The following is a 20,284-nucleotide window of genomic DNA, read 5'->3' as shown; positions in this document are numbered from 1 at the left end:
TCAATCTTTATTGTAGGATGGGCTTCCACGATCAAAGATAGTTTGAAAACGTGGTTAATGTTGGTTGCTCTGTTTCATCAATGTTTATAAAGGTGATCGTACTGTGAGGATTTTCCAACTGTTACTAGACCCATTGTAGATCAAACTATATATTATTTATTTTGTGGTTTCTTTTTTTATATTCAAAATTAATAAAATAACAATTATCAAATGGAATTTCAATTTTTTTATTTAAAAAATTATTATAATTTTAATTATCATTCATTAAACATAGTTTTGTTTTTTAAAATCAATATATATATATATGAATAATAATACTTAAATAAATAATTCGTACCCTCACCCATGAAATGAGTGCTTTCTTTCACTAATTTTTCACCCATGAAAGTCTTAAATATTTTTATTTTGTTTAGAATTATTATACTCCTTTGGATCTTTTCAAAAGTAATATCTTCATTGTTATTTCTCTAACTGTAGAACGTTGAGACCTCCAGAATTCTTCAAAACCTTCAAAATTCCACTTCCTTCAAAGCTCTATATCCTTTAGAGATCTATATCTTTTAGATTTTCTTGAAACCTCCGAAATTTCATATCTCCTAAAAATTAACATACTCTTAAATTGACTACTAGCATACTCATGTGATTTATCAAAGTTAAACCTACTATATGAAAGTCATGCCATTTGTCTAATGAAGGGGTCAATATACAAGTACAAAGGATCAATATAAAAAGTAGTCATGCAAGGCTAATGAAGGAGCTCCCTCTCTCTCCCTCCCTCCCTCTCTCTGTCTCCCTTTATACATTTGTCTCTTCACTAATGTTCACTATCATGTTTAGCCGTTTACCCTCTCCTACCTTCTCAACTATCGATCGTCTCTCCGTCGAAATCAAAAGGGGTGAAATACACGTAGTCGATATACGCGTTAATGACATACAAACTAGTAGACATTAATATTTTAATTAACATTTATCTTTAAAATAATTTTCTTTAAAAAATAAAGGATAAAATTGATTAAAAAAGTAATATTAAAATTTTCATTATAACCAATTAATTTCGCCCCATCTATTTGTCTTATTTATTAATTCAATTAATTACTAGATATCATCCAGCAAATATTCTTTATTGTCACACTCCACCATACATTTGTAGGACTTCCACTTGCCACATTAATGAACATACCATATAAACAAAATTCAAGCAAGACGGCGGTTAAAGAAACTGTCTATATATGTTATATTCTTACTGACCAACCCTCATTCACTACAAAGTTCTCATCTCTTTTTCTTTGATATGAATCCCACCATGAAAAACCAAACCCAAGCCTTCCACCATCTCCTTCCATTAGACTTCGACAACGTTTCTACACTGCCTGACTCTCATGCATGGTCGACAAAAATTGACGATATGTGTCACCTCCTTATTGGCGACGGTAAATCATTGCTGCCCATCATTGATATCGGCGAGCCGGATGCGTATGACCTCGTAAGAGATGCCTGTGAGCAATGGGGAGCTTTTCAAGTCATCAACCATGGCGTTCCGTTGAGTTTATTTTCTGAAACCGAGTTCCAAGCTCGGCGGCTGTTCTCGCTGCCCAGGGAACTGAAGCTGCTCGTTGCACGACCACCATCGGGAATCATTGGATATGGCATGGCCCGTATCTCATCCTTCTATCCTAAGTTGATGTGGTCTGAGGGTTACCGCATGATGGGGTCACCAGTGGAACATGCTCGCCAACTTTGGCCTCAAGATCATGCCAAATTCTGGTACGAGCGTTACTTTGCATGCTCGCCAAATTCATTTTGTCTTTTATTCTTTCAATTTTCTGTTTGTAAAATCTGTTACTTTATTTTGTCTCTTTTCTCAAATAATTTGTTGGTGCTTTTGGGTTTTGGTGCAGCGAGGTGATGGAACAATGGCAGGAAAAGATGAAAACTTGAGCGAGAAAATAGTGGCAATGATGCTTGGCTCATTGGGTTTAACCCATGAAGAAGATATGCAATGGTTCGAACCCAAAAATGGGAGTGACCGAACCAAATGTGTGCTTCAACTGACCTCGTACCCAGTGTGCCCCGACCCTGACCGAGCCATGGGGTTAGCCCCTCACACGGACACATCCCTCATCACTTTGCTAGACCAGGGTAACATCAATGGCCTCCAAGTTTATAAAGATGGTGAGGGGTGGGTCGCTGTTGAGCCAGTGGAGGGAGCCTTGGTGGTCAATCTTGGTGATTTGATGCACATTGTCTCAATGGCAAGTTTAAGTCCGTCTTGCATCGTGCGGTAGTGAATAAGACGCACCACCGCGTGTCAACTGCGTTCTTCTATGGGCCGCCATGGGATGCCAAGGTCTCACCGTTGCCAAAGTTGGTTGATTTTGATCATCCGAAGCTGTATCGGTCGGTGATGTGGGAGGAGTATCTTGAAATCAAGAAGTGCGACTTTAGAAAAGCACTTGAGTCAATTCGTCTTTGAAATTTAGATTAAAAAAAAGGAAGGCAATGAAATGTGATATCGTACTATATATGAAAACGATGAATAAAACGATTAAAGTATTACAGATTAAATATGACAATATGAGAATTTGATACAAACATATAAATATTAAATGATCACCATAAGAGAAATATTTATTTTGTATTCTATTAGATAAAATAATCAACCCAACACGAAATATTTAATTTATATTTGGGTAAACTAGATCGGATATCATCGAGGTTTAGGTATCGTATCATTTATGCTACTGAACTTTCAATTTTTTCACTTATATCACTGAACCGTTAAATCATTAACGGCACGATGACATGGTTGACGGATGTCGACGTAAACACCTAACCAAGATTACATCGTTTTGATCCGACCGTCAATGATTTAACGGTTTAGTGGTATAATTAAACGAAAATCAAAGTTCAGTGTTATAATTAGTAAAATTGAAAGTTCAATGATATAAACGATACAACGTCTAACATTCAATGGTATTTGGTATAGTTTACCCTTTTTATTTTATTAGTATTGAACATAGACCAATTCTGTATCCACCCACAACGATCTTCAAATCGACAATGAACTCCATGTTCAAGTAAACTATGCCTGAGGGAACAAAGCATGGTGTTTAAAGGGTTAGTTTTAATTTCTTGTATGATGTTCTTCATCGGGGTTCAGACGTCATATGACCGGAATTCAAGTTCGTCGGCAACCCGATATCAAAGCTTGATGCAATCACGGTTCATTCTTTTTAACGTTTATTTGTTGAAATTTAACGAAAAGATGAAAAGGAAATTGACAATTCAAATTCAAATTCCATTGCTGTACTTAGCCACTATTCTTATCAAATTTCCCAAAATGGCTGAAAACAAAGCTAGCAGCCGTCATGACTTTTCGAACTTTTCATTCTCTCCATTTGTCCCTATTTTAGCGAAAAGCAGTTTTAGGGGGTTTTAAAATCGAATATTTTAGTGCTTTATCATTAAGAGAACTTATTCAGCAAATAGTACTTTCGGGGTCTTTTTTTCTTTCCATCTTCTCGGTCTCCGTGGCCGCGCTTGAATAGAGATTCAAGTGATCTCCGGTGCCTGACGGACATTAAGGTGAGTTTTTTCCCCCATGGGGTTTTCGATTAATTTCGAATTAATAGTCGTTTATATTATTGTTTCAGACTTCCATTGTAAATTGTGATCATGGTCTTTTCTCTTAGTGTTCTGTCTGAATGATTGAAATCATTATCTTGGTTTTATGCATTCCCCACAATCAATGCTGATATACTATGTACAATTTATGAATTTGATGCGAAATTCTGATTTGGGTTTGCAAATTTCTTGTTAGTTTTTTAAGAAAAGCAAAATTCCTTTGGCCATACATTTAATTTATCATTTTGAACTTAGGTTTTGAAGCTTCTTAGGGTCTAAGATTGCCTCAAATTTTACTTCTGAAGAGGGGAACATGAATAAATTGGTGCCATTTTTGTTGTTTTTTAAAGAGCATGTAAAAATTTCTGGTTCAAGTTTACCTTTGAGAAGTTATACATTTTTTAGTGTTTGGATGGTTCTGTTTGTTGCTGGGTTTTAACTTTTAAATTCTCCTTTATTTTGACTCTTTTTTCTGTAGTTGATGTGATACAATTGGTTCAACCTTTTACAGGGATAGGTTGGCTGAGAAAATACCAGGACTTCAACAACCTTTGATCGGATCATCGTCTCAGAACCTACCTGATTTCAAGAAATCCGTCAAGCTCAAATATGTGAAGCTTGGTTACCATTATGCAGTCACTCGGGGAATATACCTATTCCTTTCCCCGCTTGTCATTGTAGTTGCCGCACAACTCTCGGCATTTTCCGCCCAGGACCTTTATGATTTTTGGGAGCATCTGCGATACAACCTCATTTCGGTTATCATCTAATCAATGCCTCTTGTTTTCTTGTCGACCCTCTATTTTGTAACGCGCCCTCGTCATGTTTACCTTGTCGATTTTTCTTGCTACAAACCAGATGAATCTCGGAATGCACGAAAAGGATGTTCGTGGATCAGTCTCAAATGACTGGTACATTCACAGAGGAGAATCTTCAGTTTCAGCGGAAGATCCTCTAAAGGTCAGGGCTTGGGGATTCAACGTATCTTCTGGAGGCTGTCCTCAATATACCACCTAATCCACCGATGCAAGAAGCTAGGAAAGAAGCAGAGACGATTATGTATGGTGCTATTGATGAGCTTTTGGCTAAGACCTCTGTAAACCCAAAAGACATTGGAATTTTGGTCGTGAACTGCAGCTTGTTTAATCTGACACTGTCGCTGTCTGCCATGGTTATCAACCATTACAAGCTTAGAGGGAATATCCAAAGCTACAAGTTGGGAGGGATGGGATGTAGTGCAGGTTTGATTTCAATAGATCTTGCTAAAAATGTTCTTCAAGTCCATCCAAACACGTATGCATTGGTTATCAGCATGGAGAACATCACCTTGAACTGGTGCTTCGGGAATGATCGATCAAAACTTGCTTCAAACTGCTTATTCAGGATGGAGGGGCTGCAATATTGCTCTCAAATAAAAGCTGACAGAAGAAGATCTAAATACCGACTGTTTCACACTGTTCGAACCCATAAGGCTGCAGATGATAAGTGCTTTGGGTGCATTACCCAGGAAGAAGATTTGACGGGAGGATCGGTGTTACATTGTCAAAGTATATCATGGGAGTTGCTGGTAATGCTTTAAAGACCAACATCACCACATTGGGGCCACTGGTTCTTCCAATGTCCGAGCAGCTGCTTTTCTTTGCTACATTGGTTGGAAAGAAGCTCTTCGGAATGAAGATCGAGCCATACATTCCAGATTTCAAGCTAGCTTTAGAGCATTTCTGCATTCAAGCTGAACGAAGAGCCGTTTTGGAAGAACTTGAGAAGAATTTGCAGCTTTCTGAATGGCACATGGAACCATCAAGAATGACTCTTTACCGATTTGGGACCACCTCTAGCAGTTCTCTTTGGTATGAATTGGCTTATTCGGAAGCCAAGAGTCGGATTAGGAGGGGTGACCGAACATGGCAAATTGCATTTGGTTCCGGATTTAAGTGTAACAGTGCTGTGTGGAAAGCTTTGAGGACAATAAATCCAGCAAACGAGAAAAACCTATGGATGGATGAGATCCATAACTTCCCGGTCGAAGTTCTAAGGGTATATCATCCATCTAAATCCCAGAATGACTACCGAAGATCACAGCGAAACTTTGGATGGGATTTATACCGCACATTTTATTGTTTGTTTAGAGATCAAGATATCACAATTGCATGCAATGTCAGGGAGATCTCATTTATCGCTTATATAAAGCATTTGGGTCTAGTCTACATAATGTAAAATGAACCAAAGACTTGAATTATGCCGATTCTGTCTATACGTGTGATATGAAAAACTACATTGATGATATTGTCTAATGGGTTTATGCTTGCGAAGATAAAGCCCGAAATCAACCTTGTTGCTCGATCTCTGTTTCTTTCGCTTTGATCTTGCTATCTTCTGTAATGTGTAAACCACCGATCTTGCGTGAAATATCTTCTGTGGAAGGCTTTACCTTCCCGATTGACCCATGTGCTGCAATCGGTTCACTGTCATGTGTCAAAGAGCCTGTCTGCCATATTCTAATGGTTCCATCCTCGGATCCTGAGGCATATGACTCCCCTACTGGTGAAAATCGCACACAGTGTACCGGACCATGGTGACCCTTATTGCACGCTGCAGACCAGAAGTAAAATCGGTGATTCCAGGAATGTATATGGTACCATACACAAGGAAATGGGAAATTCAATATGACAAAAGATAATTGAACTCGTGCACTAAATTTACAGAACAAGCTACAGCCCACAAAATCCATTACGCTAATCAGTATACTTTAAGAGCTAAAGTCTGATAAGTTTGAGAACACACATACCTATCTCATCCCCGGTGTGGAAATCGAAAACACGAACCCACATATCTTCTCCTCCAGCAACAAATTTATTTCCATAAATCGGTTCCAATGAAGCTGATTCAACTGTGCATGGCATGTTGTACCTCTTTACCAACCCAAAGCTGAAACAGAATATAATAATCAATAAAAGCAGATAGTCTATCACACCAGAACACAATCTGGCTTGAAAGTTTAAACTTACTGGTTTGCATCCCAAATCTTAACCATACATCCATCTGCAGTTGTGATATATCGACCATCTTGACTCACTTCAGCACTGGTCACAGATGATTTGGTCTCTAGGGTTTGAACTATTTTACCACTCCTTACATCCCACAATCTGAAAGTTGCCGATATTCAACATGGGAGGCAGAAACATAGGTGCAAAAGAAAACCAAGACGACAATTAAGACTCCACTGATAACAGCATTTTATGGATACTCAACATAGTCAATACACCGACAGAATGCTTTAAATTAAGTACACATTGAATCAACAAGCCAACAAACATCCGGACTGCAACAATAAATAATGGATCTGTTTATTTGATCTCAAAACCTTGAAATAATAAAAGAATCAAAGCAAAAATGCTTACTTTTAAAAAATAACCTACTAGACATGTTACAGAAATTACACAATAAAACCTCCACATGAAAGAAGATCGATACCTGACACCGCCCATATCAGTGCAGGAACTTAATATTGTCTGGTCACTATGCATCCATGTAGCAGTTCTGACTGAACCAGGTGATTTGTCTACTTCTCTTGGAGGTGCATCAGGACGATTCAAATCATAGATACGGAGGACTTTCTCAACTCCCCCAGTCAATAAAAGGAGTGTATCCTGCCATAAGATCCGAAAATCTTGAATGTGATGAATAACTTAGAAACAAGAGATAAAACAACAGAAAAACTACCAATTAGCGGTACTTGGTCAAAAGAAATTATAAAGGTGCAACTAAGAAAATCAATCCATAACAGAATTTTACCGTTGATGAGCAGAATACCTTTAAAACAAACTCAAGTATTGCTATTTGCAGATAACAAGCTTTACAAGATCCTGAATTCCCCTCATTTTATGGTTTTCCATACTGAGATGATAATATCAACCTTAAGGCTTTATCAGTTTAAAACAGGTCCTCCTATATCAACCTTATGATAGTTTATAGTATAAACAACTTTTTATCAGATTGATGATTCATGAGCTTGTATAGCTGTCGCCATTAACACCATTATTTCTTTCATTTTATATGTACATTCCAATAATTCCCCCAAGTGAACTGAATGGAACCATTGACTCTACCTCTGAAAAAGCACAAGCTCGAACTATATGTTTGTGTTCAAATGAGTGCACTACGTCACCTGTTAGAGCATCCCACACTTTCCTGTACGAAAAACATTCCAAAGGATATGTCAATTATTTTATCAGTGAATAACACATCAACAAACAGCAGACCCAACACAAGATCACAAAATTCAAACTAGTGCACGTGAGATTGAAGCATGGCGGATATCTAGGGCATAGCAGCAGCATCCACTTAGGTGTGATAGTATATATCATCTGAGAATCAACAAGGCAACAGTAAAGAGGAATATGCACGAGAAAAAGAATATCGGAAATGGGAAACCTAGTTACATGAGACAGTATTAAATATTCAATCTACATATAAACATTTGTCCACGAGGCTTTTCAGGTGTTCCAAGACAATATTAAATATACAATCTACATATATATTTGTTGATAAAATTCATGATAAAAAAAATAACAAAATCACCATTTTTATTCAATAAGATGCTAAAGTGGACGGTTGACAAATTCCATCCTAAAAATAAAAGGCAGGAAATAGACCGAATCCGTGAATTCATTTCATGGAAGTTCAACCATACCTTCATTTTACATGAAAAATATAAACCATATGTTAATTTTGATTCTAAAATAACAAAGGATTCCTTTTTCCATGTGAAATAGGCCCATATGAATAATCATACTCTTAAGTCTGGACAATTCCTCAATATATTGTGGAAGAAGGGAATTGAACATACGCAGAAAAATCAGCAGAAGCAGAAGCAGCACGTAAAGCATTTGAATCCAAGCAAACACTCCACACAGCACCCTTGTGGCCTTCAAAGGTTCCTATCCAATCTCCAGTTTCCCCATTCCTCAGCATGGGACACGAATCTGAACCAGACAAGTAAAGCCTCATTTTTATGAGCATGAGATCAATATCAAAGTATCCCTCTATAAAATAGTTCTACAAACAGTTACATCGAAGTTATTATCACCATTAACGTACATATAATGAAATCAAATCAGTAAAATATATTTAATAAGTAAACAACAAGTCATAAAGCATTACGCAAGAAAAGCCCCATTTCTATAAGCATGAGATCAGTGAAAAAATATAGCTCCACAAAACTGCATATCCCTCATAATTCTATGAAGAGTTATAACGATTTACATATATATGAAGGCTTATAAAATGGAACCAAATCAATAAAACACAGACTAAATCAATTATAAAGAATATTAGACGAAAATAATCTAAGTTTACAAACTAAATTTATAATTACCTTTGCTCCCACTGATGAGAAAAAAGCCATCAGGAGTAACAGGGCTGTAAAAGAGATCCACAACAGGACGTGAATGGCCATGGCATAAAAGAGAGACCGCGACCTTTTTCTTTTCCATATTTTTCTTCGTTTTACTTGCAAACAAAACGGGGGAAGAAATCCCTAATCCTTAATGATCTTCAAACAAGAAAATATAAACTTGAAAGTGATAACAAATCTACACAAACCCAAACAATAAAAAGACAAACTGGGGTTTTTTTCTGGGTATTCTTTGAGGGGTCAGATATATATATATAGAGAGAGAGAGAGGAAAAAAACGAGGAAAACAGAAATGGCAGTAGTTTAATACAGGCAGGAAGACGCTTCGGTTTAGAGGAAATTGGATTTGATGGCGCGAATCCACACCTCCTAACCCTGGGCTCTGAAAAAGATGATGAATGGGAAATGTTAGGGGGAAAATCAAAGGCATAGGCGCAAGGAAAAACGTGCAATCGATCCCATTTTATATACACACAACAATGGCTCACTTCAGGCCAGAATTTTCCCACACTGAAAAATTGAGCTAGCCCAACAATTTTTTTTATTTTTCATTATTGGATAAAGTATCATAGGACGTTGTTATATTAGTTTATCGATTATTAAAAGTTATATAATAGTTATTTATAAGATATTATTTTGTTAAATTTTTTAATTATTAAAAATTATAAAATGATCACTTGACTATTTAAATATTTTAAATTCATCATTTTTTTTTGTTAAAAATTGATTATCATCTTATATTGACATTAACTTGTTGATTGAGATATAATAAAATATTATTTTAATGATGTCTATTGGCATCGGTTGTTACTTTCAAACACTGACTCAATGACATAATATTTCAAGCACTGACTTGATGTCATAATGTAAACATAAATTTGATCTATAAAATACAATTCAAATGATTTTGAGATCAGATTTTATCATATCTCAGTGAAGTATGTTAACTTGCAGTCGAGACTACTGCTAATTTTTAACAAAAAAGGACGAGTTTGGAACATATGAATAATCGAGTGATCATTTTGTAAGTTTTAATAATTGGGAGACTCGACAAAACAACTCTTATAATTAGAGATCATTTTGTAACTTTTAATAATGAGTAGATTCAATAAAATAATGTCTTATAATCAAAAAATCATTTGTGTATTTTACCTTGTAATAGTAGGTTTAATGTGCAGTATTTTGATTTTAAAAAGATTAAATTGGTTTTCCTACTAATCGAATAAATCCTATCCTAATTATATCTGTTTGAATTTAGGTTTAGTGAATTTTAGATTTTTATACAAATATTTTTTTATCAAATTAATTCATTTAAATCTTGAATTTGAGTTTCTAATTAGACATTCATTTTTAATAAAAAAAATCATCCAAATGTGAGATGCCAAACTATTAGTTATTAGATGTTAAATATGTCATCTTCATTCTTCAATTCATTCGTTGTGATTTAGTGATGTCAGGAAATTATGATTAAAGACATAAAATATAAATATTTATATATTTTACTGTCACACTTAAATAAAAATAACTCCTTATTACTATTATTAATTTTATTAAAATATTTTTTATTAAATACGAATTTGAGTTAATTTTTTTTTAAAAATGTGATCCCATTGATGAAGCTACATAACGTCTAGGAGGGATTATTGTTCCTTCTAAAATTTTTGGTATAATAGTATTTTGGGTCTATTTTAAATTAAATATTAATTAAATAAAGCATTCTTATCTCCTAATTTTTGCATCTAACTATTTAATATATTCTTATTCTTTTGATATAAAACAAATTTACCTCTCTCAATTTTTGATTCTATTTCCATCCTTGCATTGTGAGTCGAAAAGTCTTTAAGCTTTGGAGGTGGGCCCTCCTTTAAAGCTCCGCTTCGGATATGGATTTATTCATAGTTCAAGGAAGTTGCCACCAATCATTGTTAATCTGTGAATGTGATTGAATTACCAAAAAATTGTTAGTTTAATAAAATAAAAATAAAAAACAAATTGAAGTCTGCTTACTATAAATAATTCGAGAGTCGAATACGTGTGGAGAATGATTTATTCTCCACAACACTCTTTAGGTACTTGATCAATTAAGACGTTGCCTTAAAATGAAAAAAATAAATAAATTCCAATTCCAATTTAACTAGTGATCCCTTAGAAATAAAATTCGCTTATAATTTAAAAAGGAAATAAATTTAATTAATAATATATAAAATGTTATACAAAAATGTGGTAGTCTAATATGAAATAAATAAGTAAAAGAATTAAACTCATCTACCATAAAACTCCTAAAAAGATTTAAAAATATTAGTAAAACAAATATTAGTAAACAATAAGTAAATAAAATAACACGGATAAATAGAAAAAGTGAAGTAATGGACTAATATGGAAACAAAACAAATACCAAGAGTAAAATAATAAATAAAGATAAGGACCAAATAAACATATTAAATTTAAAATAAGCTAAATTAAAAGAAAAAACAAAAATCAATGGTCTTGATTAAAATAAACATGAGAATAAACAAATAAAAGAAAAATAGTTAGAGTGAAATACTATGCATACAAACTAATCTAAATTAAATATAATTAAAAGAATTGGACTAACACAAACGAAAAAGAAAGTTAAATAACCAGATTAAAAGGAATAAAAATGTAAAAAGGACCAAATCGAGTTTCTAAGGAAACTACAAGGAACCGAAACTGTGATTTCCCCAAACCCATAAGCACAAATATCATTTTTAAGCCAATTTTTCTTCTTTTTTCTTTTCTTTCTTTTTTTAAGGGAAAGATACTCCCTCTTCTCTCTGAAGGTCAGTCACCATTCTGTTATCCACAGTCGTCAAGATTACCGTCGTTTGTATAAGACTCCGAATTTTGGGTTAGTAGTTTCGAGTTTACCTGAAAAATATGTGGACCATGTGGAGTTGACAATTAAAATTGTTGGGCCAAATGTGGGCTTGAATGAATATAAATTGAGCCTGACAGTTATAAAAAAAGATTTTTACATAAAAAGTAAAATACAATGGACAAAAAGTGTAATTAGACCATTAAAAAGAGACTAATATCTTAGGATTTTATAGAGTGAGTGTGGCTTTTGGGCACAAAAAATTGAAGAGTTTTTTGTCTATTCTCTTCATCTTCATCTTCATCTTCCTCTTCTCTATTTTATTCTTCCTAGTCATTCATCAAGTTACATAGATCAAAGGTAAATCTTTTGGGCATATTTTAAGTTCCTTTTAAACTCAAAATTCATCCTTAAGCCTTCTAGCAACCTTGTTTTCATGTGTTGGCTAAAGGAAACGGGTGGTGAGCATAATAGCTCAAAAGGAGAATGAGATATCAAATGTATTAAGGAAAGGAATTTTGTTTCGGGATTTTTTAATTAAGTATTGTATTTTTAATCTTTTATTGTGTTATGACTTTCCTAGGCGTGATGCTTTGTTGGGAGTTTGAGTATTTGAGCATATTGGAGATTTTGCTGGATTCAAGCTTAGATGACATTTTAGTGTAAAGATGATGCTTTTCATAGTGCTAAATGACCCTAAATAATTTCCTTAAGCTTTAGAACATGATTTGGGACCAAACACTTTGGGAGGGTTTTTGAGTGATTATCGAGTCTAATTTTAGACTTTCTAGGTTGTAATATTGATATCATTCATATTCTAGGTCAAAATATTGTAGCTCAGTTATTTAATTTTACAATTCTCTCAAATTTATTATCGAATTTTACATAAAGTGAAAAATTGCGGATATCATTCAGACATTTGATCCTTTGGCTCCCATGTGGCCTCTTTGAAATTATGATTCTTCCACAAAATCTTCAACTAGTGAAATTCTCTTATTTATGAGTTTTTTGAATTTTCGAGCCAAAATCTAAACATATTTTTCTTTGTCTATCAAGTCTGAACGAATCTTCACATACTTAAACTGAACAATAATGGAAAGGTACAATTGATGTCACTGAAGCATTGAAACATAAAATACAATATGAATCATGTTCAACTATGATGGTAGAATTCAACGATAAGCCACTAGACTGATCGATTAATGAATAATCGAGTGATAATTTTATATTTTTAATAGTCAAGAGATTAAATAAAAAATTCTCTATAATCATAAAATTATTTTATAAATTTTAATAATCAATCAAATACAATGAGTGACCATTTTTATATTTTATTTATAAAAAAACACTTTTCCTGTTTTTAGAAAGAGGGTTGTCATGCTTTGATTTTTATTTATTTATTATTTTTACAGAGCTTGAGGTGGAAGAGAGAGAGGGCGTTTCTTTCTAAGATTACGAATTCAAAAGAAAAAGATTGCCGAAAATATCTTTATTTTCTGTTCACACGATAGAAGTGGACCCAGGGGAAATTGATCGGACGGTCAAGATGCTATAGAAGATGGGAGGAAAGATATGGGAGTAATCTTATCTAACGGCAGAGAGATTCGCGTCAATTTAAAGCCGAGACCCTGAAAACCCTCCTATAAAACCCTTGATATTGCCGTCTCCCCCAAATCACCGCTTCTCCTTCCTCTCCATTTTCTGCTTTCCTCTAACGCTAGCTTTTGTTACTTCGATTCTCTCTGCTGAGTTTCGTAATCAATGGTGACTCTCTCGCCCCTTCTCACTCGTTTTTACGTTTTAGTTTGTTTTGAATTCTGAGCAGTAATATATGGTTTTTATTTTTTAGTTTGGTATTTATATTCCTGTTTCTTCGTGGTGTAGGCTTTGCCTAACCAACAGACTGTTGATTATCCAAGCTTTAAACTCGTTATCGTCGGCGATGGCGGCACTGGTAATTCACTTTTTCTCTTTGCTTTTGGATCGATTTCTATGTGTTTTTGTACGATTAGGATTAGATTTTTCTTTCGTTTTTTCACTTCCAGTTCAATTATTTCGATTTAAAATTATTTTACTTATTAAGTGCATTTATGTAAATGGTTAAAATTTGCCCATGTATACTGAATGGTTCCAAACAGCCCCTAAATGATTTATTATTAAGAAGATGCATTGTTTTGAACTTGATCGTGTTATGGAGTGCAGGAAAGACCACATTTGTGAAGAGGCATCTTACTGGAGAGTTTGAAAAGAAATACGAACGTCAGTGACAATTATGTCTTGAGAAAACCTTTCAGTTTGATTAGCTTGTTTCAGCTTTTAACTTGAGTGCTTTATCATTTTGATTATTCAGCAACAATCGGTGTGGAGGTTCACCCTTTGGACTTCTTCACTAACTGTGGGAAAATCCGATTTTATTGCTGGGATACTGCTGGACAGGAAAAATTCGGTGGTCTCCGAGATGGTTACTAGTGAGTATATTATCACGGGTTCTGTTGAGTTTGATCTAATTGATATTTTGTTGGCTATTCATCATGGTACATGAGTTTGCTCTTTATTATTATTTATAATTGTTAGTAAGTATTCCATGTATGGTTCCTGTAACCTAACGTTCAAAGATCTGTTTCTCTTTGTTGATTTACCAAAATTGTTATGTTCATATTCTGTCACTTAACTGTTATTGCTATTATTGTATTTCGTTTTGCAGCATACATGGGCAATGTGCGATAATTATGTTTGATGTTACTGCACGCTTGACATACAAGAATGTTCCTACGTGGCACCGTGATCTTTGCAGGTGTGGGGAAGTTTTTAACTTGTATCATTTACAGTTTCTTTTTTTGGTTTTGCGGAAAATCTTACATGACCATGTTGTCTCAAATGCCAGGGTGTGCGAGAATATTCCTATTGTTCTATGTGGTAACAAGGTTGATGTGAAGAACAGGCAAGTTAAGGCAAAGCAGGTTACATTCCACAGGAAGAAGAACCTGCAATATTACGAAATATCGGCTAAGAGCAACTACAATTTTGAGAAGCCTTTCTTGTACCTTGCCAGAAAGCTTGCAGGGTATTGAACTTTCCCTCTCTTGTACTGAAAATGTTATGCCAAATTCTTTAATTGGTCCCTTGGTGATTGCAGTGATCCTAATCTTCACTTTGTGGAGTCTCCTGCTCTCGCTCCTCCGGAAGTACACATTGACTTGGCCGCCCAGCAACAGTAAGTATCTCTTGCCGAAACTTATTATTTCGCATTCATCATTTTATAGTGCTGTTGTCAGCTATGTTATCTGAATTTGATCTCACAAGGACCTGCATTTTAATCCATTTTTGGTGACAAATTATGGCAGACATGAAGCAGAGCTTGCGGCAGCAGCGAGCCAGCCTCTTCCAGATGATGATGATGATGCATTTGAGTAAAGAAGAGGTGGAACTTTTTCACTGGCACTGTCTGATTATGTTCGGTGTTTGTCAGCTCTCGAGTACAGCTACCGTAGAGACTTTGCTTTTTCATGTTTTTGGTTATTGATTGTGTTTCTGATGGATTTTGCTTCCAGTAAAATCCCTTTCCTTTATATTTTATATATGCTTTGAAGCTGATCCTACAATCACTCAAAAAAGACAAGAAAAAAGTTCCCAACAAATTGGTATGATCATAATTCATTTATAAATTAAGCACAAAAGGACTTTTAAGTGAGAGAACATGTAGAATGCTTTGCCATAAATATGCATAATGTCTTATTGGGCTCCGAATGATAAATTTAAGATTGCAAGTGATAAAGGCACCACTTTGGAATGCGCATAAAGTTGATGTTTACGAGTGTTGTTGGATTTAGGGCCAAATTGAACTACAAAATGAAAAACCCCAGTTTTAGTCCCCCCCTCAATTGACAAAAGAGCATTGTTCCAATGGGTGTCGGTTCGAAGGTCGACCCAATATAGCAAAAATCGTTGTCGCGTTGGATTAAAGAAGCACTATTAAATGCGTCTACATGGTTCCAAGAAGTGGGGCAAGTGGAAGCTGGTCTAAGCCAATGCCACCATGCTTGCTTAATTTTTCACGAAAATGGGACCCGCTCTGGTGAATTCTTGGCTATTACTATCGGTGGGTGGTCGGAGCTTTTAGGTCTTAGGGACTGTGAACGAACGATCTCTTCAAAAGTCGTCTTTCATTGTTGTTGTCCTCTAAATTGGGTTCTATTTGTCTTCCTACTCACTGTTATTCTTTCATCGTAACAACTCCTCACTGTCTTATCTTAATGCTTTTTGTTTTTGTCACTGAAATTTTGTATTTAGGTGTCATTACCGTAGCCCCTACTATGGTAAGAGATCCTCCCTAATTCCGACTCAAGAATGGTGCAAGATCCTATATTCTTGGAAAATTCCAATATCCAAGTGACCATTGCTATCTCTAATCAGCTCACCCCACCCCTCTAAATTGGGTTCTATCTGTGTTGAGTTTTACCCATATTGACGTTGGTGGCACCCATTTATGGCTCCTGATTATGTGTGAAAAGTTGGAGGAAAATATTAGATTTAGACTAGTTTAACTTAATTATTTTCTTTATTAAATAGATTAATATAATTATATACCAATACAAAATAAAATAAAGATAGCTTTTCTGGAAAATATAAAAATTTAAAATTTGAACTTTATTCTCAACCAAGTTTAGGGGTAATAAAAATAATATTGATTTGATTTTGATTAAATCTAAGTCTCGAGTTTAATCTTAACGAATAAAACAAAAAATAGTAATTGATATTTTGAACAGTAACAACTCTGTAAAAGTAATATTTTATTTGTATAACTAATTTTCCACCTTCAGAATTACATGGATAAATGACAACCGATCTTCTTATTTTCATTAACCCAATCATCGGAGGAAGTGTAGTGTACACAGTCGCAATATTCTGACGATTGTCCGTCCATTATATAAGACTTATTTGTTAAACTTTGAGTTTTAATGGACTTAATTAAAGTGAAATTAAATATTTAAGGGATTAAATCAATCATATAAGGATTTGTGTGCCTACAATAGAAAAGTAGGAACCAAACTGAATGTAGATAAAAGTAGGGATCAAACAAACATTGAAAAGGGATTTCTAATTAAACAAAAAAAAAGGGAAATATTAAAATAAATCTAGAAATATATGTTCAAAGAGTGTTGGCACAAGTGGTTGAGATTCATGAATTTGAGTTTGTAAGGCCAAGTTTGAATATTACCACCATCACTCTTGGTGGGCAATCTGTAAATTACAATGTAAATCCCAATTGGGTCTTAGGTATGCCATGACCCTGGATTGGGGGAGCCACCTTTGACCTAAACTTTACCCAAAAAAAATCTAGAAACATATGAATGCCATGGATGAAGCTTATAATGTGCCAAGGGCTAAAACCCCCTTTAAACCTCAAGCTTGCTATAGATCACATTCCATGGAAGATGTGGAGCTTTTCTTAAAGCTTAGAAGATAGAAATCAATAATCTTACATCCTGAATCACACACAGTCACTATAAAGCTTCCTCTTTTAAATTTATAGAGCATTATGGCTTGATGAAAGAACAGATGAATGAGAAAGGAAAAATGATAAAGAAAAATGGGGTGGGTAAGCTAACATTAAGCTTTCCCCCTGTCTCTCATGTAACAGAAGTTGGGTCCCTCCTAATTTGATCTCAATTCATATATTTTTTTTATGGTCAATTAAACTCGATTCTCCCCCCCATTAGACCTACACTTTGACTAACATATCTAATTATGCTCTCTCATCAGTTTATATATCTATTGAGTCAACCTTTAAGCGTCGACTTAAAATTTTGAATTATCGCACATCCGACTCAGATAAAAAGTATTTACACATAAAACTTATTCATCTTAGAAGGGGAGTGGATGGCCTCGTTACCTTCTATAGGTAGCTAACTCAAAAAACAATTATTTTTTAATAATATAAAAATGAGGGTCACCAAAGTATAATGTGTTAACTCTTCTGTATATTTATTTTTGTACGAAAAATGTCCACTTGTTGTTTGATTTTGTACTTTTTTAAAATACTTGTACCATAAGATTATGATCTCACATGCTTTATACTATATTGTATGTGGGAAAAAACCACTATTGAGTTGGTAAAAGATCAATACTTAAATTTTTATCTTGTTGGTAAGTTTAGATTTTCTCAAAAGAATGTGATTGCAATATCATCAAAGAGTTCTTCATGAATGATTAAAGGTTCTTCTTCTTCTAATAGAGGCATGTATGACATTGTTAGCCTTTTATTTAACCATATTGAGTTATTTTGTTGTAATATTGTTTTCTTGATAATTGAACTGTCATAATCAGACTAATAAACTCTATTGATGAACAAACTTTTATTTCTTGGTTGGATTCGTTCTGGTCAATGTGTCACCGATCATACCTTTTTAGGATGGGTATAAGGTATTACATAAACACCATAGACGTCGAAATCCTCTTGAATAATTAAAGTGATTGGATCTACTTAAAATAATTAAATGTAAAATAATTAAATGTCAAAATCATATCAAATATATTACTACTTTAAGCAATCGGAAGCGTGAATAATTTTAGTCGTAAAGAATTGAAGAACTCGTAATTCGTGAAGAATTAAAATTAAGAGCTCGATACATTTGTCCCTGTAGTAGACCTAACTTATTATATCTGTCCTTATCGTATTTTCGCATTAATTTAACCCTTGAAGTTGCTCAATTGCATCATTCTATACCCTACTCCTCACTTAAACCCTAAATTGAGGGGTTTTAGTCAGAGATTAAGGGTTTAGTATTTAGGATTTAAGGTTTTTAGTTGGGGGTAGGATATAGAATGATACAATTAAAAATCTTTAAGGGTTAAATTGATACGAAAATACGATATGGGCGAAAATGATAAAATAAGTATACTACAAGGGTAAAGGTGACCAATTAACCTAAATTTAGTATTGAATTTAAATTATAAATACATTTGGTAGTTTTCGTAAAATTAAATATTGAATCTAGTAGACTTTTTTGATAAATATAAAATTTAAAAATCATGTAGTTAAAAGAAAAAAAATGAAAAAAATGTTATTTTTATATTAAGTGAAATAAAAATGAAATAAATGAGATTAATGGTCTCTCTCTATACATACATAAACCCATCACTGATGGTGATGTGACATACTGATGAATCACTAATTAAATTATCCTTATTAAATAAATATAAAAAATATATAATAACTTATTCACAGTTAATCATTTATTATTATTTAGTTTAAATTTTAATAGTAATATAATTAGATTATTTTTTTATTAAAATTATAATTTTTTTAAGAATTTTTATTTGTTTAGGATTGTATCACTTAACTTATTTAAGTTTGTAAAATCATCCTAGAGCAACCATCAAAACCACAACCGACGATCCTATATTTGTCGGAAAATCGCATTCTTCAACCTACACTATCGTCGTCAAGAGGAAACCTGTCTTTGTCTTCACCAAAAGTCTCCCACCTCGCCTTGAAACACTATTTGTCACAAAGACACCGAATTCGAAACCAAACCAAGCAACTCCACGATCTGTCCTTCCATCCTCAAACCAAGATAACAGAGTGTTGGATCTCAAAAAAGAACAAAACATAACAATTTTGTTAATGGCACTCACTGTCGAGGAAGTTTGTGAAGCCCTTTTAGAAGGTGTTAAAATTGTTGCAATTATGGTTCAAGTTGCGTTGATCTCAAAGACTTGAAATGTCCATATTTTGCACAAAGGTCATTGATCCTAAAGACTTAAAATATCCATAGTTCGATGATGAAGAAGAAGCATATGATTTTTTTTTAAAAATTAATTGCCATTAATATTTTTGTAAATGAGTTAATGGAAGTTAACGACTGAGTGACTAAAACCTAATGGATCGATAACGAAGAGATCAAACACATTTATTTTTTGAATCGTTGACCGAATTTGCTGAGATCGAAAACAAAATGGATTATTCGTATAGTTTACCCTTTTAATTTTAATAAAAAATATAATCTAATTATATTCTTATTAAAATTTAAACTAAATAATAACAAAGGATTAATTGTGAATAGATCGTTATATTTTTTTCATATTTATTTAATAAGGACAATTTAGTTAGTGATGTGCATCAGTATATCATATTAATGGTGTGTTTCAGTGTGTGAAGTGCGCTCTAGACTCATCTATCTAATTTAAGTTTCTATTTTAATTTCTATTAAAACTCATTGAGTTAAAATGTTCAAATAAAAAAATCAGAAAAACAATAAAAATGAAAAGGAAAAAAATGGTTTGAAAGCTGAGTCAGTCTAATCTAAACATAAATTGAAACTCCTTAAGTTATTGTTATATTTTGTGGTAAAGAAAGAAGAAAAGAAAACATTGTAACAGTTGAGTTATGTTAGCAGGGACGTAGG

General features: G+C 33.8%; 3 protein-coding genes and 1 pseudogene across 3 annotated transcripts; 3 read left to right on the top strand and 1 right to left on the bottom strand.

The window, feature by feature from the left end:
- Window positions 1-1,303: 1,303 nt before the first annotated feature.
- Window positions 1,304-2,484, top strand: LOC120149755 (gibberellin 3-beta-dioxygenase 3-like). The gene is given in 4 exon segments (XM_039162463.1): window positions 1,304-1,764; window positions 1,899-1,930; window positions 1,933-2,244; window positions 2,247-2,484. Coding segments are annotated over 4 exon segments (1,032 nt in total). The 3' UTR covers window positions 2,474-2,484.
- A 576-nt stretch (window positions 2,485-3,060) lies between these two features.
- LOC120149754 lies at window positions 3,061-5,842 on the top strand (annotated as a pseudogene).
- LOC120149607 (serine-threonine kinase receptor-associated protein-like) lies at window positions 5,760-9,554 on the bottom strand. Its single transcript, XM_039162335.1, has 7 exons — window positions 9,002-9,554; window positions 8,474-8,609; window positions 7,734-7,815; window positions 7,099-7,274; window positions 6,633-6,770; window positions 6,413-6,552; window positions 5,760-6,216 (listed from the first exon to the last, which is right to left on the bottom strand). Exons 1-7 carry the CDS (start codon window positions 9,117-9,119, stop codon window positions 5,951-5,953), a joined length of 1,056 nt encoding a protein of 351 aa, XP_039018266.1. The 5' UTR covers window positions 9,120-9,554; the 3' UTR covers window positions 5,760-5,950.
- Window positions 9,555-13,553: 3,999 nt separating this feature from the next.
- LOC120149608 (GTP-binding nuclear protein Ran-3) lies at window positions 13,554-15,415 on the top strand. The gene is made up of 8 exons (XM_039162336.1): window positions 13,554-13,640; window positions 13,761-13,830; window positions 14,079-14,135; window positions 14,227-14,344; window positions 14,581-14,670; window positions 14,761-14,940; window positions 15,013-15,090; window positions 15,221-15,415. The coding sequence occupies exons 1-8, from the start codon at window positions 13,638-13,640 to the stop codon at window positions 15,288-15,290; spliced, it is 666 nt and encodes a 221-aa protein (XP_039018267.1). The 5' UTR covers window positions 13,554-13,637; the 3' UTR covers window positions 15,291-15,415.
- The last annotated feature ends 4,869 nt before the right edge of the window (window positions 15,416-20,284 follow it).

Source organism: Hibiscus syriacus, unplaced genomic scaffold (genome assembly GCF_006381635.1).
Source record: "Hibiscus syriacus cultivar Baekdansim isolate YM2019G1 unplaced genomic scaffold, ASM638163v2 tig00111008_pilon, whole genome shotgun sequence".
In the NCBI taxonomy this organism is placed as follows: domain Eukaryota; kingdom Viridiplantae; phylum Streptophyta; class Magnoliopsida; order Malvales; family Malvaceae; genus Hibiscus; species Hibiscus syriacus.
The sequence above is the reverse complement of the archived record's forward strand: the minus strand, read 5'-3'. Positions and strand labels throughout refer to the sequence as shown.